The sequence below is a fragment of the Trichoderma reesei genome, assembly GCF_000167675.1.
Source record: "Trichoderma reesei QM6a unplaced genomic scaffold TRIREscaffold_28, whole genome shotgun sequence".
NCBI lineage: Eukaryota > Fungi > Ascomycota > Sordariomycetes > Hypocreales > Hypocreaceae > Trichoderma > Trichoderma reesei.
The window spans coordinates 367024-390993 of NW_006711175.1; the positions used below are offsets into that span (position 1 = coordinate 367024).

The 23970-nt window shown below is 45.9% G+C and overlaps 7 protein-coding genes across 7 annotated transcripts; 5 read left to right on the forward strand and 2 right to left on the reverse strand.

Moving 5' to 3' along the window:
* Window positions 1-5382: 5382 nt before the first annotated feature.
* On the forward strand, window positions 5383-6396 carry TRIREDRAFT_111716 (uncharacterized protein; the record flags this gene model as incomplete). The annotated part of the gene is made up of 1 exon (XM_006969055.1): window positions 5383-6396. The coding sequence occupies one exon, from the start codon at window positions 5383-5385 to the stop codon at window positions 6394-6396; it is 1014 nt and encodes a 337-aa protein (XP_006969117.1).
* A 1953-nt stretch (window positions 6397-8349) lies between these two features.
* On the forward strand, window positions 8350-9495 carry TRIREDRAFT_111717 (uncharacterized protein; the record flags this gene model as incomplete). The annotated part of the gene is made up of 1 exon (XM_006969056.1): window positions 8350-9495. One exon carries the CDS (start codon window positions 8350-8352, stop codon window positions 9493-9495), a length of 1146 nt encoding a protein of 381 aa, XP_006969118.1.
* Window positions 9496-9780: 285 nt separating this feature from the next.
* TRIREDRAFT_69276 (glycoside hydrolase family GH30) lies at window positions 9781-11238 on the reverse strand (the record flags this gene model as incomplete). The annotated part of the gene is made up of 2 exons (XM_006969102.1): window positions 9781-10717; window positions 10796-11238. 2 exons carry the CDS (start codon window positions 11236-11238, stop codon window positions 9781-9783), a joined length of 1380 nt encoding a protein of 459 aa, XP_006969164.1.
* Window positions 11239-13256: 2018 nt separating this feature from the next.
* cip2 (carbohydrate-binding module family 1) lies at window positions 13257-14696 on the forward strand (the record flags this gene model as incomplete). Its single annotated transcript, XM_006969057.1, has 2 exons — window positions 13257-13329; window positions 13387-14696. 2 exons carry the CDS (start codon window positions 13257-13259, stop codon window positions 14694-14696), a joined length of 1383 nt encoding a protein of 460 aa, XP_006969119.1.
* Window positions 14697-16293: 1597 nt separating this feature from the next.
* On the forward strand, window positions 16294-17070 carry TRIREDRAFT_69189 (uncharacterized protein; the record flags this gene model as incomplete). Its single annotated transcript, XM_006969058.1, has 1 exon — window positions 16294-17070. The coding sequence occupies one exon, from the start codon at window positions 16294-16296 to the stop codon at window positions 17068-17070; it is 777 nt and encodes a 258-aa protein (XP_006969120.1).
* A 1352-nt stretch (window positions 17071-18422) lies between these two features.
* TRIREDRAFT_69181 (uncharacterized protein) lies at window positions 18423-18728 on the forward strand (the record flags this gene model as incomplete). Its single annotated transcript, XM_006969059.1, has 1 exon — window positions 18423-18728. One exon carries the CDS (start codon window positions 18423-18425, stop codon window positions 18726-18728), a length of 306 nt encoding a protein of 101 aa, XP_006969121.1.
* Window positions 18729-19622: 894 nt separating this feature from the next.
* TRIREDRAFT_69245 (glycoside hydrolase family 2) lies at window positions 19623-22709 on the reverse strand (the record flags this gene model as incomplete). Its single annotated transcript, XM_006969103.1, has 5 exons — window positions 19623-21337; window positions 21407-21915; window positions 21988-22288; window positions 22346-22424; window positions 22497-22709. 5 exons carry the CDS (start codon window positions 22707-22709, stop codon window positions 19623-19625), a joined length of 2817 nt encoding a protein of 938 aa, XP_006969165.1.
* Window positions 22710-23970: the final 1261 nt, after the last annotated feature.

The following is a 23970-nucleotide window of genomic DNA, read 5'->3' on the forward strand; positions in this document are numbered from 1 at the left end:
TTTGTGACGAGGACCCATTTATTATTTAATTACTTTTATTTAGAAATCCTTTATATTTATAATAAATATAAATATCTTTAGTTTTAATTATATTAAAGTTTAAAATTTTATTATTTTTAAATTTCTTATTTATTAGCTAAGTAGTAAGAGTATTAATACTCTTTTTATTTTTAGGTTTTTTTTAAAAAATAACTTAATCCTTCCTTATTATTAAAGTAAATTTTATATATATTATTATAATATACTATTTAACTAAGATATTTATAATTTATAATAAATATTATTATATTAATATTCTTTTTATTTTATAATTTTAAAATAACTAATTATTTTTTATTATTATTTTTTTTAAAACTATAATAGTATTTTTTAATATATCCCTTTTTCTTATAGTTATAGTATTTAATATTTTACTTATTTTATTTCTTTTAGTTAATAATATTAAGGTTTATTAATTTAGGTTTTTTATTATTATATATTATAAAGTTATACTTTTTTTTATAATTTACTATATTTCCTTATTAAAATATTTTTTAATTACTATATTTTTTTATACTTTATTCCTTTTATTATTTATATAATTAATTATTAATTTAAATAGCTTTCTTAAAAAAAGCTTTAAATATTTTAAAGAGTTTATTTTATATAAGTTTATCTTTTACTTTAAATTTTAGCCCTTAATAATAAAAGACTTTTTTTAATATATTATTTATATTTATTTTAGTATTAATTTAAATAAATTCTATAATAAACTTTAAGTATAACCCTTTTTACTTAAGGTTAAGGAGCTAATTCTTAGCTTTCTTTTTTTTATTTATAGCTTTAAAAATATCTTTAACTTATTATTTAAAGTGCTTATAGCTATTATATATTACTATAATATTTACCTTATATATATTAATATTATTAATAATAGCTTTAAAATCCTATTAATAAAATTTAAATTAATCTTTAATAGCTTTTTTTAATTAAAAAGCAGTAATTTATACTTTTATTTTATTTATTAAAATAGTTATAAAAAAGTACTTAAAGTATATTTTTATATTTATAAAAAATACTTTAATCTTTTTTATATTTTTATTATATATAGCTAGTATTAATAGCTTAATAATCTCTTTAAGTTATTTCTTTTAATATAAAGCTAATATATTAATAACTAGTAATACTTATTAATTTAATTAAGCTTTTAAAGCTATAATTATATTCTGCTATTAGGCTTATTCTTAAGTTAATTATTAAATTAAGTTTTTAAAAGTTATAAGTTATTAAAATACTATATTTTTTATTATATTTTAAGTAGTATTATTAAGTTTTATATTTCTTAAAGTTATTATATTAACTTATTATAGTTACTTATTTTTATTTTAAAATAACACTTTTTTAATTAATATTACCTTAAGAGTTTAAAGTAACTTTTTAAATAAGAGTTATTATTATATAATAAACTAAGTTCTTATAGTTAATAAGAATACTATTTTTTAAAAAATAAACTATTTAAGTAAATAGCTTTAATAAAAGGGCTATTTAAGTTTATACTAGTAAAGAGTTAAGTTAGTACTTAAGGCATATATAATTATATAGCTAGTTAATATACTTATATAGTAAATATCTAGGTTTTAATTTATTTATATTATAAATACTATTAAGTATAATAATAACTAGCTATTTAAACTATTTAAATAAGTAATATAAATATAACTTATATATCTAGTTATTTTAATATCTTTAATATACTTAATTATTAAGTTTATTAAGTTATTTTTAATATACTTAATAGTTAATTTTATTAAGTAGCTTTTAATTAGCTAAATAGTTTAATATTTATTTAGTGCTATTTACTAAGGGTGGCTTATTATTATAACTATAAGGCTAGGTTATAATATAATATTATTATTATTATACTATTTACTATACTTTATATTATAAAAAAATACTATATTAGTAAAAAAACCCTTCTTAATAAAGCCCCTGCCTTATTTTATTTATAGTTTAAATATTAGTATTACTTTAGTAATATATATTTTAATTATTATAATTAATTATTATATACTAATACTTTATAACTATTATACTTTATAAAATTTACTACTTTTAATAAACTACTTAATTTCTTATACTTAAAGCGCTATTTATATACTTTATTAAAAATACTATTTATAAAGCCAGTCTTTATAAATACCTTAAAATATATTTTAATACTTTTAGCGCTTTATAAAAGGCTATAAAAATACTTTTAATTAAACTTTTTTAAAGTATAATATTTATTTTATATTATTACCTTATATTAATATTCTTTTAGTAATTAATCTTTATACTATTTATACTTAATATATTATTATTATATTAAAGGATATTTATTTTTTATAATTACTTTTATAAATTATTATTTTAAAGTATATACTTCTTAATAATTTAAACTAAATTTAATTTATAATAAATATAAGATTTAGGCGCTAAAAGAGAAAGATAGTAAATTATATTTAAGTAATTATTTTTTTTTAATACTTATAATAGTAGTTTAGTAGTATTTATAATTATTATATATAATTAATATATTTTATAAGCAGCTAGTGCTTATTAAGTACTTAAATATATCTCTTTCTTTTTTAGGCTGCTTATAAGCAGCCTAATTTTATTATAGCTTATCTTTAGGCAGCCTATTCTTATCCTTAGGCTAATTAAGCAGCCTATATAGGTTGCGCCTGCCTATTAGGCAGCCTATAGGACCCACGGGCTAGGTAATTGCAGCTTTAATTCTTACGCCTAGGTTAAGCAAATCGCCCAGGTTCTATAATATAGAAACAACTTAATTATAAACACCTGGAGAACTTAAAAGCAAATTGGAGTAGTCTTAATCATGCGGTTTATCGTCAGTCTTATAGCTTGAGAGATGTGGCCCAATCAGGGGCGGCTGGGTTAGTTGTCACGCAGCGTTAATTAGTGATAACTGCATAACTATAATGGGTCTACCCAATACGAGTTCAAGACGGTGTGTTGAGGTAGACAACTCTCGCGGATCACTAACTATAAAAACCTGGCTGTAAAGCTTGACGTCATTCAAACTGCAAACTTTATGAAATCTCAAAATAAAATGGGTCCTGGACATCAGTTCTCTTCTGTTTCGCCTAGGCCGTTCGTAAATCCTGCCTTTACCAACTGTACAACCTTGGTTACAACACAACTACGCTCAACTCGGACTTGCCTTGGCCAAACCTGTATGCCGAGTACTCCAAAGTAAGCACCTGCTATCAGAAGCTAGATTGGGGTCATCTCACGCGAGGCAATGCAACGTTGCTCATTGGTGGTTGCTGGGTGGGCCTATATACCGGAGTTCACGACATCCAGAGCTTACATGTCAAACACAGCATATCAGGCTTGGCAAAGGCGCTCTTGGCTCTGGATGTTCCCTTGGTCGTGAACTCTACAACAGAGAGTATGTGGGGGCTTCTTATTGCTGAGCTTTGGGAAGCCTTACCCCTGCATTGAGCGAATTGAACGCACTGTCAATGCTTGGGGCAACACGCGCGTCGTTGTAGCTGTGGAGGCCGTAGGGCGGAATGACTTAATTATTACTACAATCCCCAACCGATCTGTGCTTAGCTTTCTGGCAATGGCTGCTCTCACAGACGGCTACATGTCTTTGTTGTGAATGTCTCTGGGGGCTTTACAAGCAACAATCGGAGGCGGGCGTTCCTCCTCCTCCGGACAACTCAAGCCGGCATCAGTCCGGTTATTCATGGAATACCTTCAAAATCCATGATGTGACCATCTATTGTATCTTCAACTTGATGTATCTCATCCCACGAGAAGGTTATGCACATGTGGCATTGGGCGGGAGTTGATACTACATCCCTCCCCCCTTTCCCGCCCCCAAGGAGCGATAAGTCTGCTTCCTTGCAATTATGCACCTTCGAAAGCATGCGAAACCACCCCAAAGTTCACTTTTGTGATACTGCCGTTTGATGGATTAGATGAGATGGTCAAAATCCCATTCAGACGTAACGAGAGGCCATGTCGCTGCTGGAGCGGCCTCACCAAACGTCAATGGCAGGCCAACAAAAACCGAGAATCGTGAAACAGAACAACGCCAACGTACCTACGAGCGTTTGAGTCGTGCGCCCTGAACTCCACGTCACAGAACAACGGGCGAAAAGGAAGTCTCCGCCTCTGAGTTAAAACGATGCAATATCACCTTCAATCACACCTATGGTTTCACGATATCTTTCTGCTATTACCTCTGAAGCAGGAGTGACGCTTTTTCCGTTGATATGACGTCGCCGAAACATTGCGAAGGGGATTTTTTGAGGAGACTCGTCACGACTGATATTGAAAACGCTGTCATGATGTACCAGCTACCTGCTCGTCGGCTATGCTCATTATATAGCATTGATAGGACAAGGTACAACGACGACGTTGCTGGAGTTAAAGAGTCAAGTCGTCTATTATTGACTTCCAAAAGGGAACTTCCCCGAAAAACTACTTACTTCTCGTTCTCTCTTTGCCATGATGGAACTAGGGGCTCCCCTATATCTGAGGTTCCAACCTTCTTCTTTTACTTTAGCTCTGGCGGCTATCTCTCGCATCCCCGAAGTCATAAGCTTTGCTCATACACTCTTCCTTGGTATTTCAACAGACCTCTAGAAATTGGTACACCCGCTCCAGTCACCTCACAATTTCCAGAATTCACACTATGCTCCCTGTAGTAGAAGGAGATAAAGGTTGTCTACAAATGAGCCGTTGAGAGATGCAGGAGGTGATATTTTAGCCCATGACGTTAGGACGTTAGACTACAACTTTACTCGCGTCAAATGCCAAGCATCTTGAAGTCTCACGAATTAGAAAGGCTGGAGTTGTACCGAATGCTCCGCGTATCATAAAGTCTCACCAACTTCCGATTGAGGTTTTGTTGACTAATCGAAGCAAGCTGATATGCCGTTTTGATCGAAAGAGACTGATAGATCCCTCATGGCGGCGTTTTCAGCAAGCATCAAAAGTACACATGTGCTTGATGAGTGCTTCCTTCATCATACACATGGGTCGTTCTCCTTCGTCCCAAAGCAGCCACTACGCTGTGAATGACATCATGCGCAGGTTTGTATTTAATCATGCCGATGTGCGCTACCACAGCAGCACTGGAAGCTTCGGAACCTGCAGTAGGTAGTCTCAACCTTCCCCTAGTTCCCCCCATCGGCCGGGCGTGCTTAGCTGTCGATCGAAGCAGCATAAAGACCCGGATTCGCCAGCATGGCCTGCTCAGAGTAGGATAGTATAAGACTGGAAAAGACGCGAATGCTGTTTGACCGACTGGAAACGATCAGCAATTACCGGAACCTCGCATTACCACTGCACATTATACCAGCCCTTAGTTGAGAACTTCTCGTTATGGTTGTTCTTATCACAGGAAGCACCGGCTACCTCGGCGGCCAGTTGGTCAAGGAAGCAATTACACGTGGTCACAGCGTCCGCGCCGTCGTGAGAACAGAAACCTCCTTCAGGAGACTCGTTGACCAGTTCCCTCTTTACGCATTCAAGCTCTCGCATGTTGTTGTAACAGACCTCACCAAGCCGGAGTCATTTCAAAGGGCGTTCGAAAACGTTACCGGCGTCGTCCATGCCGCTTCTCCCTTTAATCTTGAGCCAAAGAACAATGAGGAAGATCTGCTCAAACCTGCTATTAAAGGATCGGTAGCCATACTTGATGCCGCCTTGCGTTATGGAAAGGACGTCAAGCGCATTGTTGTCACGTCGTCTCACGCCTCTGTCGCGGATGTTACCAAAGGGAAACGAGTCGGCTACGTGTACAACGAAAAGGACTGGAATCCAATCTCTTACCAACAGGCCGCTGACCCATCCACCGACGGCGTCACTGCATATTGTGCTTCAAAGGCCTTGGCCGAGCGCGCCGTTTGGAAATGGGTGGAGGATCACCCCGACGCACCATTCGACGTTGTCACGATAACTCCGCCGTGGATCTTTGGCCCCTATGCCACGAAACTGACCTCCACGAAGCACCTTAGCGAAAGCATCCGCCTTATTTACAATCTTTTAGGTGCCACGGAAATTCCAGAGTTTGACTTTGGCGGATATGCGGATGTTCGCGAGGTCAGTGCGGCCCATTTACTTGCCCTCGAAGTGCCGGCTGCAGGTGGAGAGCGCTTCTGGGTTGGACAGCCTCTCCGCTGGCAGGCTGTGGTGGACATCGGGAGGGAAGAATTTCCGGAGTTAAGATCTCGACTCCCAGTCGGGAGGCCAGGGTGGACGGAAGAAGCCTACGGCGTGGATGGTAGCAAAGCAGAACAGGTCTTGGGTCTAAGATATTTGACAATGAGGGACACTATCAAGGACACCTTTGCCCAGCTGCTTTCGGCTGAACGAGCTGAGGCCGCGGCTGCATAAGTTATCTGTACGCTCTGATGAGAAGCAGTGCTCCGATCTTAAGAGTATCTATTGCTTGAAATGCACCGCCAGTACCCCTGAAATCCATATAAGTAGCGTAATGTGTGATATACGAGCTCCAAACCACTCGTTGCCATCCAGCTCATCTTCAATGGGTGTTCGACGAGTAAATGTGAAACGCATGTATTCAGACAATATGTTCTTTACTCAACCGTGAAGCCCGCGAAGGACATCTTGGCTGATATATATGACACATCACCCTCGCAAAACCCCTATATACTATCAGATGCTTCCTTTAAATGCATCTTCATGCTCCTGGCAGAAGAAAGCATCGCGTGCTCTGTCGGCAATATATGGCTTTGTGTCTTTAGATGCCCTAAACGTCAGAAGATGGCCAATACCTAGTACTGCCAGTATATCCATACATCTGCAGGCTCCCCTTTTGGAGTCCTCAGGTCTGCTTACCTCGGCACATGGAGGCATTCTTGAAGAGTACCTTGTTTCCCAAATTTTATCGTCCTCCCCTTGGTGACGTGAGTCCATCATGTTCGTTTGCCTCTTCCTATGGCTGCGATGCGCATCGTTGGCGGTCATGTGCAGGAATTTGTGTTAGAGTAACACGTCGCAACTTATTGTCAGCAACTTCTCGGCAATAACAAACACCTTTATATGATAAGTTCATAAAATGCCTCGGTAATGCATTTTTTAAATTGGTGTGAGCGCTCGGCAGTTATGAGGATGATACCGCGACTTGGACCAAATTCTAAAAAGGAGCGACCTTGGAAAACTCCCTAGAGCCTCAGGACAGACTACCCTTATGTGGCGCAAAGATGGTTAACATGAAAAGTCTTGTTTCAGCCCGCTCGTTGTTGGGAGAAAGGGTGGAAAGTCTCTATGAAGCATCGTAAAATTGCATAGAGAGGAAGAAAGCAGTCCTCTATTATATGTGCTGGCCGTATTATCACAGGTCCGTCTCAACAAGAACAACTCCATGCCAAAATACGATCAACAACTGTAACCCGATAATCATGCGTTCTCCTTTCTAGTCCTTGTGTGAGATAAAACCGAGGGTATCCTCTGGGCGAGTATTCATAGTCCCGGACTATGATATCCTCCAATCGCGGCAATTCATATGCAAGACCCGACAAACTTTCCCCTTGACAGGAATATCGTCTGCTTGGCTTCATGTGCTAGTACCTAGAAGGTGCATAATACCGACTGGCTCTCTCGCGTCTTCTATACTACCTGACTAGCAGGCACAGGGAAAGCCCCCTCGGTTATATTGCGGCTCACCAAATGCGGAGATATTTTGGGCTTGCCGGAAGCGCTATGCCATTTTGGGATTATAAACTGCCGGCTCAGTCACGTGATACTCTCATCTCCCAGCCTCCTTGCCATTCTCCACTTCAACGCGCGCATTTCTGCTTCACCGTCACCTTCATGATTTGCTATCGTCGTTGCCATCAAAGGAGTCTGCTGAGCGCTCTAGGCCAGCTGTCCGGATTTCTACCCACTGGACGAGATACTTGTTCTCCTCTTGTGGAAGACCCGGGGTCTAGAGAAGGGGCTTGCTTCAGCTCGCAGGTTTTCTGGAGCTTTAAACAGGTCGCCTGTCTGCGAAGCTTTCTCCTTTGAGTGTGTTCTGCCTCATCTCTTGCCATCGCCCCGTTCGCGTCTTTGGAGACGGGTTGTTGCTATCGCGCTCTTGGCCAGCTGCCCAGCTCTCTATCCACTGGATGGGATTTCCTCCCCTTCTTTGGAAGACCTGGGGCCTTGGGAAGGGACTTGCCTGAGCTCGCAGGTTCTTCTGGAGCTCATTGCAAGTCGCCTGTCTGCGTAACTCGCCTTATCCACTGCGTGTCATCTCTTTAAATCTGGTATGTTGGATCCTGCGCATTTCACTTACGTAGCATGCCGCGAACCAATTTCGAACGAACCAATTCCGAACGTACAATGTCGACGCTCCCGTGTCTTGATTTCGACGTGAAGACGCCCGCTTGCATCGAGTGGAGATCGAATGACGCGACGCAATGGTTGGTCGATCCGGATCCCCAAAGAGATCATTTGATGTTGGAGAGCCGCTTCTGCAATGAGACCTCTTCAGCATCATTTCAGCTGCTTTGCCCCATTCGAGTGAAAGGAATCGAGTCTCAATCACACATTATCTGTCTGATCCATACATCCTCTATCACTTCGTTCGACTTCGAAGAGAACCCAGAGCTCCCGGACCCTGTACGAAAGAAACTCAACTGTAAAGCTATTCGTTTACATCTCGAATCCTGTCAGCCTCTCGATTTCATTGTTCCGGCTGCGGCGACAGAACCGGTACAACCAAGGAAACGACTATCTGGCCAAGCGTTCGATTCTCTACGCTCGCTAGCCAAAGCATCTTCTCTCGACATCTATATTTCGGCTCGAGAGGTCTCCCAGATTAAGCTTAGGGCGGTTTGTGAAGCCATTTCTCGGGGTGTTATGAAACCATTCCATACCGACATTCCCGCCTTGTTGGCGTCACTCTATGGCAGCAGTGGGGGAAAAATCGTCAACCTCCCGCCGCTGCGGAAAAATTCGTCCGAATCGCCAAACGATGAGCCTCCGTCATATGCGGATCTAGAACCTCCGCCCCCTCCGGATGATTGTCTTCTTCCACAGCCCAAACTCAAATCGCCGCTTGCCGATACTACGGCCACGGCCGGCGGCAGCAATACGAAGCGACGCCGACTGAATGATTCGGGGACCTCATCCGACGCTGATTGCTATCGTGACATATTGGATACACTATGTCATATGCGCGAGGGAATGCAGAGGCTGATGGAGCGAGTTGAGCAACTCGAGAAAGAGAACCAAGACCTAAGAGAGGAACTTGATGACTTGCGCGCCAGCTGTGAAAAGGCTACTGATGCTATCGAGTCTGACGAGGCGGCCTTCCTTGAGGTGCACGAAGAACTTGATGAACTGAAAGTCCAGGTCGATTTTCTCTCTCAGGGCGGATTGTACAGTGATGCTGAAGAACACCTTGTTGAAGCGGTCACGGATTCTGTTCTCACGCATATGCTAGATGGAGGATATAATGCCAAGATAACGATCGAAAAGAGCTAAAATTCACTTGCTTTGTGCCTTTGCTCTGAAATTTTGTCGGCACATTATGAGAACCGCCTGAATCCGTCTCATTCAAAAAACAACAGCAATGTGGTATCTACAGACGGACGCGTGTTTGGTGAAACAACTGGTGCAACTTCCTGTCATCGAAATAGAATGCAACCATGGCAGTCCATTTTGCCTCCCAGTGCATAACCGCTTTGTTTGTCACAAGACAAGTTGCACATACAGGTGTGGCTCTTGCGATTCTCACCAAAGGAAAGCTCGAAGCTATGTCGCAACGCATCAAGTCAGCTTCACCGTAACAACTCCCTTGCTGGGCACAGATACTGTGATGGCGCCGCCAGAGAGTCCTGCCGACGTGGTTGAGAAGGTGTGACTGTTGTCAGTCACATACGCAGCAGCGGACGTTGGCGTGAAGCCGCTGAATGACACTCTAGCCGACTGTGCCGACGTCCCGCTGTTTGTGAAGACGACGACGATGGAGCGATCCGTGTTCTGGAAGGCACCGATAATGACGTTGGATAAGGATCCTGAAGTTGCTACTCTGGAAGCGCCCGGTCGAATGTATCTGGACCACATGGCAAAGGCCCAGAAGATGCCTGACGGGGTCGCCGTCTGCCTGTCGAGTGCGTCGATCAAGTGGCTGCCGGACTGCGATTGCTGAATCTCAAACCCTTCCCAGAACAGATACGCCGAGAGCTGTGCATTAACCATGGCAACAGCGATTTTGTTCGCCCACGTGAAGCCTTCGTTTGTCCCTCCATTGCTGTACCACGTCTTGACAAACGGTGTGCTAGGGCCCCCTTCTGTGTTCCATTTTGGCAACGATGTCTGGCTGAGAGGCGAAGTAGCGTCTGAGCTGTAAGAATGAGACGTGATCACGCTTAAGTATTGAGTCGACCCGGCATTGACTAGGTTGGTTGTGTAAGTGCTCTGAGTCGTCCATCCAGTTGCGTCGCAGCATGTGAGTTTGGTGTTGAGGCCCGCTGCTTTCACCGTGCTGGAAAGGATCGGGATGAATGAGATGGCTTCCTGAGCGTTCGAGCTGATCTGCATCTGAGAGTACGTCGTCTGGTAATCTGGTTCGTTCAGGAATCCCAGATGCGTGATGTTGTAGCCTGCTGCTGCGTAGTATTTGACGTATTGCACTAGAAAGTTTGCATACGCTTGTCTCCAGTCACCCGAGGAACAAGAATGGCCAGTGGTGCCACAGAGATAACTGATCAAATACCAAACCTTGTCAGCTTTGGCGCGCTGTATATGACCCAAATGGAAGTGTAGTGATGCCTTCACTCACCCAGGGGATGAGTCCGAACCGCTGGTCTTCATGAAACCAGGTGCACCCCATGCATCGGCATAGATAGTCTTTACACCGTATGAGACGGCCTGCTGTGTGAACCATAATTGCCCACTGTCATTGTTATCCCACACGTAGTTCGGCGCCGCGGATGGAGAGCCGGGGTTGTTCGGTTCGATGCTGTCCCCTGCACCGCCCGATCCGATACGGTTGCGGATGATGCTGAAGCCGGCACCGGTGCTGGTACTGAACAGAAGATCGAGGGCTTGCTTCTGCGCAGTGGCATTGGCGCTTTGAAATTCTCTGGCTCTTCCAAATGCTTGCGAAAAGCCGAAGCCATCGATTTGTTGAAATTTACTGCCAACATTGACGGTGATGGTGGTTTGGGCTACGGATAAGGTAGCAGCACCAGCGATAATGACAAAAGGTACGAGTGCGATCATTTTCTTCTTCTTCACGTCACATTCAGGAAGTGCTTTGACGAATAAGGAAAGCAGACAGCATTGTTCAGCCTACAAGTCTTGCGGGCATGAGACCGAATATATTGAGGAAACTACTTCTCCTGACTCAAGGCCTAGGCCCAGTATATCCCGCCATGCTACGCTGTCACAGAAAGGCGCACCCGAGGCTTCAAAAGCAGTTTAAAGTCCCACCAGAGCTCTTTGGGTGGCAGCGATGGTGAGCGAGAGCATTGGGCATGGAAGCGCTGTTGAGAAGCGTGGCATTTATCCAGCGTCGCATACGAGCTTTGCCACGTCAAACGGCTAAATTACAGTAATGAACTAGTTCTTCGCTTCCATTTACCCTTCAAATCAGTATTTGAACCGGATGTCTCTGAAGATGCTACAAGCAGGCGTGTTGTGGGCTTTACAAGCTATAACTCCGTAAGCCAATTTGCCATCTCGCGCGGGAAGGAAGGATCCAACCCATACAGATGAAAAGTCTCATGCTTGTGAAATGCATTCTCATGATATGAACCTGAGATGTCTAAGAGACGGCGTTGATTTGATGTTGGAGAGGATCACGTATAGCTCACAGAAGCAGACATATGTATACTTTGCAAATATCCAGATATATTACGCCTCCAATACTTTGGAACATGAAATGGTGGAGGTTACATTCTACCCAGCTCATGTCACATCATACCCCGGATTTATGCGCGGAACCGAACGCTCGTCTTCGAATTGGATTAACATCTCTTCGGCAGTTCTGGGTTAATACCAACGTACCACATAGCCGTAGAAGTCTTTGGATCTAACATACCTGATCATGAGCACTGTCTTGTTGTTTTATGTCCTTCAAGTGCATGTTGTACCTCAGTGTGCTCGTTGCAGTCCCTGGGCTGTACTATCAAACTGGGTGCTGCGTTCTCATCTTTCACCAAAAGATATCAAAATAGGTTTGATTACATGAGTATTTTGGTCTCCTTGAAAGGGAAAATACTGCTGTACAGTGATTTATGGGTAGTACTGTCCGATATAACTGGCTCGAGCAAGTATTGTTACACTACCTCAAGTTCGGTGAAGCGGTGGACCATGGCGATGACAGGTTACTACAAATTTGCCTGCGGGTTGGGGTCAACTGCGTGATCATGGGAGCGCCGTCTCCGAAAAGCTTGACTGTACGTTGTTTCTAACCATCCTTTCGAAGTTGACTCCAGGACTATTATTAGCTTTTGCCAAAGAATTGGCAAGTACAGCCTACTACTTTGAGATGTTGTTTGGCAGCGCAATAGCCATTTCGCTTGCCCACTCTCACTTTGGAGCTTCCACTGATATGACAACACCAAAAGGCTTCTCGAGGTGGAGGCTCGATCCAAAAGCGGTAGGAAACTGCCCAGACAAGTCACCAATAACCCTCGTAAACACCAATATAGGAAGACATTCCAATAGCCATACCCAAATCGAGCGGCTCTTGGGTTGCTTTGTAAACTAACAGGCTAGCATACAAAGATGCATAACCTTATTTAGCCGCATCTCTGAAGTCTAAACCCGGTCTGCCCGTGCAGGCGCGTCGATTCGAAGCAGAGGATGCCCCAGAACAGGCGCTGTCGTATCGTCAAAGCCGCAACTGACTCGTCCACGTGGTACCACAGGGCTTTCGTCAATCAGTATCACCCAAGTGCTCCGTCCGAATAGCCGATTACATTTAACCGTTCTCCGCTGCGGATGAAGTAACTACCGTTCTTCAACCAGCCCTATATTCGGACTTACGGATCATCGCTGAGAGTTGTAATGATTCTTGGCTCTCATGACCTCCCGTCAGGGGGGCAACTGGCTTGACAGATTGACCGTCTGCTGAAAGTACATGCTTGATGGATTGCCCATGAGACTGGGGATATGTTTGGCCGGACGAGCGGCTACAGAAAGCTATAAGAAGGAATAGAGCAGCGCTCATAGAAACTAGATGCTAGCACCTTAGCAAAGCCGAAGTCGATATTTCGTTGTTCAGAAGTAACAAGATGGCTTCCCGCTTCTTTGCTCTTCTCCTTTTAGCGATCCCAATCCAGGCCCAATCTCCAGTCTGGGGACAATGTTTGTGCCGTTCTTCCCTCGCAACATGTAGCATTGAAAACTGACTTGGGCTCCTAGGTGGTGGAATTGGTTGGTCTGGCCCAACAACTTGTGTTGGAGGTGCGACTTGTGTATCATATAACCCTTATTACTCGCAATGTATTCCCAGTACACAGGCTTCATCGAGCATAGCCTCTACAACGCTGGTCACATCATTTACGACCACCACTGCTACGAGGACTTCGGCATCAACGCCTCCAGCGAGCAGTACAGGTGCAGGCGGCGCAACATGCTCAGCACTGCCGGGCTCCATTACCCTGAGATCCAACGCAAAGCTCAACGATCTGTTTACAATGTTCAATGGAGATAAGGTCACCACGAAAGACAAATTCTCGTGCCGCCAGGCAGAGATGTCGGAGCTAATACAACGATATGAGCTCGGCACCCTGCCCGGACGACCAAGCACTCTCACAGCCTCATTCTCGGGCAATACGTTGACCATCAATTGCGGAGAGGCCGGAAAGTCAATTTCATTCACAGTCACGATCACTTATCCATCTTCCGGAACAGCACCATACCCTGCGATTATCGGCTATGGAGGCGGCAGTCTTCCAGCTCCCGCCGGGGTTGCCATGATCAACTTTAACAATGACAACATAGCAGCCCAAGTTAATACAGGCAGCCGCGGACAGGGCAAGTTCTACGATCTCTACGGGAGCTCGCACTCCGCGGGCGCCATGACCGCATGGGCCTGGGGAGTAAGCCGAGTCATTGATGCTCTTGAGCTTGTACCAGGCGCAAGAATAGACACCACCAAGATTGGCGTGACGGGGTGTTCACGAAATGGCAAAGGCGCAATGGTCGCAGGTGCTTTCGAGAAACGAATCGTTCTGACACTTCCCCAGGAGTCGGGCGCCGGTGGCTCTGCGTGCTGGAGGATTTCAGACTACTTAAAGTCCCAAGGAGCCAATATCCAGACCGCGTCTGAGATCATTGGCGAAGACCCCTGGTTCTCGACTACTTTCAACAGCTACGTCAACCAAGTGCCGGTGTTGCCGTTTGACCACCATTCGCTTGCTGCCTTGATAGCCCCGAGAGGATTATTCGTCATCGACAACAATATTGACTGGCTCGGCCCACAAAGCTGCTTTGGCTGTATGACAGCTGCTCACATGGCATGGCAAGCTTTGGGTGTCTCGGACCACATGGGCTATTCGCAGATTGGAGCTCACGCACACTGCGCGTTCCCATCAAACCAGCAATCGCAACTTACTGCCTTTGTTCAGAAATTCTTGCTGGGCCAGTCCACAAATACGGCGATTTTCCAAAGCGACTTTTCGGCCAATCAAAGCCAATGGATCGACTGGACAACCCCAACGCTGAGTTGAGTCTTACGGCCAGGGAAACGCGCATATTTGGCGATTGGCGGTTCCTGTATTATGACTTGGTAACCCAAGCCATACCAAGCTTAGCAGAGGGTGTTGAAAGGAAAGGTACATGAGTTCGTGCGCTTGCAATATTCGAGGCCTGGACAATCTGATGATATGATGATCTATCATTCCTTGTCCCTGTGACATCCGAGTACCATACGCTTGGTCAATACCTTCTCTTGTGATGTTACATCAGGCAAAACGGACAGGATCTGTATAAGCCGGGGCAAACGACAGGTTTGCACGATGGCGAGTGACGCTAAGCGGTGACTGGTGACGATGTACCAGGATCAATATTAGATGCCTATAGACATGTTCAAAATGGCATTCGCATCGTACGAACAGCCACCAATCGCACCGCGCAGTCAATTCCGCAGCTCCTCATTGCAAAAGCCCAATTACCATCATCGAAGAATGAAGCGTCGAGTCCGCGCCCACCCTAATAAAGCTCCTCGGCTTTGAGGAGACTGTTGTCTGACGAAAGAAATGTGGTACTGGCCCTTCGTCGCCATCTGCAGGTTGCGACGCGGTACCTTGGCTCCCAAGCTGCTATCGTAGTAGTTTGCGCCAACGTCCAAAATTTCGCCAGTGCCAGCGTTGCGGTATGCGGAGAAACTCGTTGAATGTAGAAGTACTCTGAAACCCTCTCAACTTCGATGCAAATGGTTCGAAGACCAAAGCAAGATGATAGCATCACAGTGATGCTATCAAACCCATGTATGGGTGCTCAAGCCATGCTGGGACATTGAGCTCAGACCTTGGGTTGGCGCTGAGAGATAGTCGGTAGGGAATATGTCGAGACGAGTTTGAACTACTCTGGAATCGCAAATACCAACCTGCCGTTTTGAGACTTTGCCTTGCTAAAGGCAACTGACCGACAAGGATATAATGAGCACTTTTTGGGTTTTCTTTTTTCCACCAATGCCCCCAACAGAAGAATGACATTCAACCAAAGAATGGTATAAGAGATACTGCATCGCAAGCGTATGTGGGCAGCTCACATGGGAGATGTAGTATCCAATAGCAAGTATCTGCATTGAATATTCCAGCACATATCACTACAACAAGCAAACACGGAACAGAGCATCAAATTGGCTATATTCGCGCTGGTTTGTGTATGTAGAGTTTGACCCCGAACTTGGCAGTTGTTGGAGCATGAACCTAGACCCAATTGTAATATTCACAAGTTCACATATCTATGCATCTCATTCATCTCATTCTAAAAAGCGTGAAGCGATCATCACTAGGATACCTATTGGTGGTAAAATGAAGGGGATGTGAAAACCCCAAAAGGTGGTCGGCAAGTAGCTAGTACAAAAACAGAAGCTGGTTGTTGCAGACAGTCCCAATAGTGTCGACTCTGCGACTGACCTTCGGGCCGGATCTGCTGCGAGGTAACATAGCATCAATCTCAGAGGATACATCATCACAGTGCCTAAGCATATATAATTGTGCCCATATCCCAGAAAGCCAGCGTGAGGACTTCATTGTACTCTAGAAAGTCTAAGCGCTTTGTCGCCTATCTTCCCAACCAGCGTTCCGTCCAGATCCCGCCATGGGTGTCATCAAATCTCTTGCACTTGTCCTCGCCTCCTTACAACTTGGCATCGCGACACAAACTTTCCAAAATGGTGGCACCACCGCTGGCTTCGATTACGTTCTGACCGAGAACCAAGGAAAGGTCCTTCAAGTGTCTGATATTACCTACAAAGGCAGCACCGCTCTCCTAATGCAGCAAACCTATACCCCTGGTTACACAGGCCGATACCACTCTGAAGTATATCACAATCAGGGCTACAAGCGCGGCGACGAGTTATTCTACGGCTTCATGTTCCGTTTATCTTCATCTTGGGAATTTGATCAGCAATCATACAATATTGCTCAGTTCATTGCTGATCGACCTGGAGCCGGGTGCGATGACGATGACTGGATGCCGTCGTCGCTCATCTGGCTAGAGGGCAACCAGCTCAACTCCAGAATCGTCAGCGGCAACTACCGCCAGCCTGATTGCAGTCGCTCTTTCACCGGCACGGGAAACATCGCAACTGTATCGGCGGGCGTGTGGCATAAAGTGATTATTCAAGCCAAATGGGCCAGCGATAGTTCAGGCTATTACAAGATGTGGTTTGATGGGAACAAGGTATACGAGCACTACAACATTGCCACAACAACCAACGACGACTATGTCTTTGCGTTCCGCGTGGGGCTCTACGCCAACGGCTGGCATGATGACAAGCATATGGTTGGCAGCCAGGGCTTCCGCCAGATTTGGTATGATGAGGTTGCCGTTGGTACTACTTTTGCAGATGTAGATCCTGATCAGTATGAATAATAAAGGGAATGTATATATAGTAGGCTATTCGATGGTGTCAAGACAACAGTTTTTTATCTATGTGTAGAATACACGATACCTCGATATCAGGGTATTACGAGATTAAGACCACGGCTCGACATGTTCCGATGTTCCTTGTTTTGCAAGCTTCTCGAGTAAGGTATGGAATATTTTCAAGCTCCCTCGTTATGTACATCCTTCCCCGGCCAACCTGCTTTGGACAACAACTCGTAAGCTCTGCCATCGCCATTGTCCTTTGATAGCATCATGCACTAGGATTCACAAATCTGAGGCCAGATGCAAATTGCTTGCACTATTTTACAAAGCACATGATGCCGAAAAGTTTAATACTTCCCCCAACCCCCTCGAACATCCAAGACTAGCACGGAATAATCACCTCCACGCTCTCGTGGATGTTGAGGCAGCACACAACAGGCTTCGATCAATCGGAAGCTTACCTATCCTCAAGGCAGACCGAGTCTATCAGCTGCCAATGTTTCAGCATATAAATACGTATAAATGCCCTATATGGGCATGTCTCATCATGCACTACCTTGGTCAGCATATAGGGTATGTTTTTCTTATCAAAGCAGTCTCCGTTGGGAAAGGTGCCTCGTCTTCCACTGTTACTTCAGTATAACGAAATTATTTCTCGTCGCGGGAGGGTCGGAGTTCACCTGATTCAGAATCAAAAGGCAGCCAAGCAATAAAGACCCTCGGAGTCTAAAGGATGAGCAACCCCCCCACATTGCATAGTGTTTCCCTCCAAAATACGAGCTTCACTTTCTTGGCGCGTTGAGATGGGGAAGCGAAGACGCTTCCCGCGGATTACTTAATTATTTGGCTTGGGCCAACCGTTCGCTTCTGGGATGAGCGCATATACATACTTTTGAATGTCACGAGACATCCATTGCTTCAGATGAGGCAAGAGTTCTGTATCGTAGTTTTTCTCTTCTAGACAGACGAGTTGGCGGGCACCTTGGCTCACGCCCTGTGCTGACGGTTTTGGACAGCCCGGTATCTATACGCCGGTCTTTGCGCCTGCGATACACCAATCCAGATTTATACAGCTCTTCGAACTGGTTCTTTGACTTGAATCAATCTGAGGCTTGATTGCAAATGCGTTGATTGATACGTCAGTTGGTACACCAAGATTGGTAATTCAATTCGGAACTCGGTCTTCGCGGAGTACCGACCTGTCCGTCTAAGCTATATCCGTTGGTAATACTCTGTATGGAAACGTGAAATATCTCAGCTCAGAAGTATAAAGTCTACCGAGACGTGGTAGTATGGCATGCGTTTACTTATTGACCAATTTTAATGACCACCAAACCTAGATCGCAATGACCATGATGATTGAGAGAGTCCTGGTAGTCGGAGCAACAGGCAACATTGGCATCGCGGCTGTCAAGGGCGCTCTGCGTTCTGGGCGCCAAGTGCTGGCAGTAGTCCGGAATCAAGCGTCAGCGGATAAGCTCTTCAAACATGTCGGGTCTTCGGAAGGCATCGATATCGTCGAAGCAAGCGTTGTCTCTGACACTGGGATCAAGACCGTCGTTCATCAGGTCAAGGCTGGAAAGCTACCACCTTTCCAGCATGTGTACACTTGCGGTTGGTTATCATCTCCCCGGACTAGCACCAGACTCCTGTCTTGCTAACAGAATTATTTTCAAATAGTCGGTGGAGAGTACACAGATGTCCCGCTCAAGGACATTACCACTGACAGGCTGCGCAAGAACATGAATATGTCCTTTGAGGCAAACTTCTGTATGATCAACTGCGTGCTTCGCACAATTACCCTTGCATGGTCCTTTATCTGACACTGTTTATCATAGTCGCTTACCGTGACACAATCGAGTATCTGCAGGAGCAGAACCACCCGAATAGTACGTGGACTATCTGTACGGGTTCACAGGGTGATGTGGCAACCTTTGCGCTCCCAGCCATGGGACAGGGCCCCCTGTTCTCCATGGCCACCGCAGCCGCCCGGGAGAACGAGAAAACCAATGTGCGGGTGAATGAGGTCTATCTCATGTTCCGCGTTGAGGTTGATGAGGCTGCTGCTGAGCACGGTGTATCAAGTAGCTCTGAGTTTGCCGCCGTATACGAGGAAATACTCGCCAACCCCGAGATTCGCGGTTCGCGGGTCCGCGTCGCCACACCTGCTGATATCAAGAATCTCAAATGGGCTAAGAAATTTTGACAGAAAGGATTGAACCTGGGGTTGAAGTGGGATCTGAGCCATGGAGCACTGCATGTCAGAGTTTCCTACAAGTCAATCATGCACGTTCAAGCGGGATATGGCACTTCACAGCAAAGGCAAAGAATTTCCGTATGGCTTTCGCGACCCAATAGATTCATCAATGTTTTTCTTGAGATGATTTCAATCAGTGAACAGTCTTCCACATGCCGTGGGCCATTCAATTGCTGTTGAGTGAATGCCTTGCCGTACTGGTAAAAAATTCTTCCAGGGCAGCGAGCTTTTACAACCATCTGCCCCTGGCAAGATATGTCAAAGCCCGCGATGAAAAGCCGATACTTCAACTACCAAATCACGAAGGAAGGGTGTTGTTCCAGATACTGCTCACGGTGACACGGCTCTCCCAGCCAGAGCTTTCTCCATGCACTCGATACCCAAGGGTCCTGCTCTGCCCCTGCCGCAGCCAAAAGCCGTTATCGTCAAACGTTACAATGGCGCCGGCGTCACTCGGGTCCAGCGCCAACCACGTGAAGGCACTCACACCTTTCTCGGCCGTGACGGTAAAGGCATCCCCGTCATGGCGAATGGTCAGGCCAGGGTCGATTAACTCGGCTTTGCTTAGGGGCGTGGCCGTGAAGTAATTGGAGTGCGAGTAGGTTTTCGTGCCCTGCGTGTTTGGTGACGTGCCAGTCGCGGTAATGTTGGCCATCAAGATCGCATTAGATGCCGGCAAACCGCCGCTGGTTGTCAGTTGGGTGATGTTTATCCTCGACAACACTGTGGAGTTGACCGGGCCGACGGTGAACTTCTGTGATTGAACGGACGCTTCAGGGTCACCAACGGGCTTCCCATCGTAGCCGATCCATTCCCAGCTTGCCTCGCCTGAGACATCACTCCAGAGGTCCGATACGGCAAATATCTCCAAGACGCCTGTGGTGACGTTGAATACCGGAGCAACGATAACCGGCTGGAATATGTCCTTGGTCGCGTAGAAGGTGACCTTCCAGCGACCATCATATTCCCTAGTTGACCAAGTTGGCGCCTGCCAAATATCGTTGAGCTGCCAGTACAGCGAGCCTAGCTGCCTCTGGGGCATTCCAGAACCGGCGCGGTAGTACTGAATCTTGGTGTGATAGAAGTCGGCCTGGAAGACCTGGGTGGAGTGGCACCAGGCGGCAAAGTTGGCCACAGTGTCGGTCTTTGCTGGTGTTGGGTACCACTGCTGGACGCCCCGTGTCATCTCGCCCATTCCTCTCAGAGGATCAGCCGTGTTGTTGGTAGTGAGGCTCCCAGGCGGGTAGTGATGGTTGCGCAAGACGGTCATGGTTGAATTGAAGAATAGCTGGTCTTCGGGAATAGCCTCACGCCAAGTCTCGAGGCTGGGCATGGAGGGGAAGCCAAACTCGTTTGCGAACCGGCCGACGACATACTTGTTGATGTCGAAAGCGTGAGACGGATCGTAGTCGTAAAAGTCGCTGTCTCCGTACAGGTATCCGGGCGTCGTGTTGTAAAGGCGATCGACAAAGGGGATGGGCAGACTGAAGTTCAATTCCAAGTAGCCATTATTGGTGCTACAAGGCATATAGCTGATGCTGTGCGAATTGCCATAGACGGTAGGCAGCAGTGTGTCGAGGAACAGCAGCAAGTACTCGCTCAAGTAGCGCTCATACTGGGATGGGGCCCGGGACTTGACGGCGGGCAGCTCATCCTTCTCCATCTCATTGCCTCCAGCCCAAAGCGCCAGAGACGGATGATGATTGGCCCTCCGCACCTGATAGACGGCCTCTTGCCGAACGTTCTCGAGGAAGGCCGGGTCAACAGGGTAAAGGGAGACGCTGAATTGAAACTCGCACCACAGCAGGATGCCCATCTCATCAGCAAGATCATACATGAAGTCGGGTGAGTACGCTCCACTAGACCACACGCGGAGCATGTTCTGGTTGGCATCCACCACATCAGTGAGGATCTCCCGGATATGCTCGAACGTGACACGAGGCCAGAACGGGTCTGGGGGCACGAAGTTGCTTCCTTTGGCGTAAAATACATGGCCGTTGACCTCAAAGTGGACTGTTGCTCTAGATTAGCCGAGGCCGCAGTTGAAGTGGATTGGGAGAAATATGAAAGCTGAGCCCTTACAGTTGCTACCGTTGATGATGCCCTGTGATAACTCCAACTCGCTGATGGGTTCCATGTTGAGCACAATGGTTCTGAAGCCCATTCGCTTATTGACAGACGCAATAGATTTGTTGTTGGATATGACTTCGACGGTCACATTGTAGAGCTTCTGTGCACCCAGGCCGCTCGGCCACCACAATTCGTACTGGGAAGGGTCAAGAGTTGCAAGTCCAGTGATCACGTCGCCGGCGTTCTCAACGTCGCTGAGGCTGCCGCTGCTCACCTCCTCCAGCGAATCCGAGTCCACAATCGTGTATCTGATCTGCGCCTCATCTGGAATAGTCCCAACAACATCTATGCTGGCGTTGAATATCCAGTCGGCAGCCTGATCTGGCGGTAAATTGTTCAATTGGCCCTTGCGGTAGAGGTCAAAGGCCGAGTTCTTCACATATACGGACCCTGGCCCGTCGAGCTGGACGAGATAGGCAGGCTGCCAAATGCCCACCGGAACGAAGGCTGGACCCCAATCCCTGCAAATCGAAGTTCGGATTGTCAGAACTACCTAGCACAACGTGATGAAGCGAGCAGATAAATCAACGTACCATCCAAAATCGGACTGTTCCTTGCGCACAAACCACCTGTTGGGGATTTCATAGACCTCATTGATGCCATCGGGCCATGTCTCTTGGCCGGGCTCTGCGGCTATGGCCGCCGAGATGTTGGGAGTGGCGCCGAATTTGACGGCAAGCTGGGGTTGAGGAGACGTGCATGATGCAAGAACCTCGGAGATGTCGAAGACCCACTGCCGGAACTGATTGTCGGCGTTTCCAATGTGCTGCCCGCAGAATTCGACAGCTGCGTAGGTGTCGAGGCCGTTGAAGACGAGGTAGCTGGCCAGATCCTCTGATGTTTGTCTGCGACCAGTCAGGTCCTGCACCTGCAGCAAGTCGTTGGCGATACCATGATCATACAGCCCTTTGATTTCGCTGGTATACGTCCAGTTACTGTTGCCGATCCAGCGGAGGTCAAAATCATTGAGCTCAATCAATCTGTTATCATCGCGTTGTTATTCAACTGGACAATCTCCGCACACCCCTCATGAGCGATCCACCATGACATACGGGTCGCTGATTATGTTTGCCTCGTAGAGGTCGACGTGGGCATGCGACGGCACCTTTCCAGCAACGGTTATGTTTTCATAATCTGGGCTCGTGAGCGTCCATTGCTGCTGAGATAGGTCGATGACATTATGTGCTGCTGCAGCGAGCTGGACAAACAGTGCCACGCCTACTCTCGTTTTCTTTCCAGGCAATATGAGCCCCATGATTGTCTTGTCAAAATCTCTCGGGTGAACAAATGGTTGTGATCGTTTGTTCTCAAGAGTTGGCACCGCTCAAGAAGCCTTTGCGCGTGCTGTTTCCCACGGAGAGACGGGCCGCATTTTCGGTCTTATAGCAACCCGAGGCGATGCTGTTTCGCGCAGAGGTATGACATCACAAAACACTCGCGTCGTTGATTACAGTTGCATTAAAAGTCAAGGACACTGAGAATTGGACTGGTGATCTGCTATTCCTACCCTGGGTTCTTCCGCTGCACACCTGGTCACTCGCTGTCCTGTTCTTGTGATCGGCGTAGCATAAGTACATTCGGGCCATAATGGGACCTAATATGAGCACGATACTTGCTTCGGGAATACTACAGGACGCGGCGAGCTTACCTTTAGCGAGTTATATAGTACAGTAGGTTCGAATAAACTGCATTGCCGGGGGAAGCGGCGAAAGAACCCTAGCGAATGGGTACATGTATCATAGCAAGTACACGCCCCGAGATGGCCTTCATCCTACCTAGGTATGTACAGGTGACCAGAAGCGAGATAAAGGCCGTATTCTGCCTTTTACAACGCCCTACGTCGAGTTGTGTGATGTGATGCTGTTTACAGGGATTGGCTGTTATGCAACAGTATGTATTTGCAGGTTTCGTGGAGATGCGGGGTGTTGCAGTTTGCGGCAGCTGGGGTGTTGCGGGGTCGCGGGGAAAAGCCGAAGTACTACTTGGTAGGTTTTCCATGTTCGGTGTTGTAACCTCGTGTTGTTGCTACAGACATCAAATGACCATCTCCAGCACCATTAATAAACATTGGTAGTCTTGGCAGCATCATGCATTAGATGCAATGAACCGTTGTAAGTTCAAACTAGAATGGTCTAAAGTCTCATCCATTTTACCTTTATGTCCTATGTTTGAGAGTGGGCATCCGGTTTTCTCGCAAAGAGCGCCTCTCATCTCACCGAAGACGACCCAAATGGGCCAGGGCTCACAAGGGATCGATTTGAGGGATGGTTGCGACGGCACTCTTAGGTTACAACACTGTTAGCCCAAAAAAATAATTTCGTCATCTTCTCATTATTGGGTTATTTCCTTCCCAATCTAGGAACTGTCGGGAGGGAGCCTTGCCGAGTCACATTGGTGAAAGAACTAAAAAGATCAATGACGGTCTATTTGGCAACTATTCTTCCTCGTAGATGAGCTGCTCACGAGTGATTACAATGAAGAGAATTATCAGATTGCAACAGAGTTCCATATTCGTT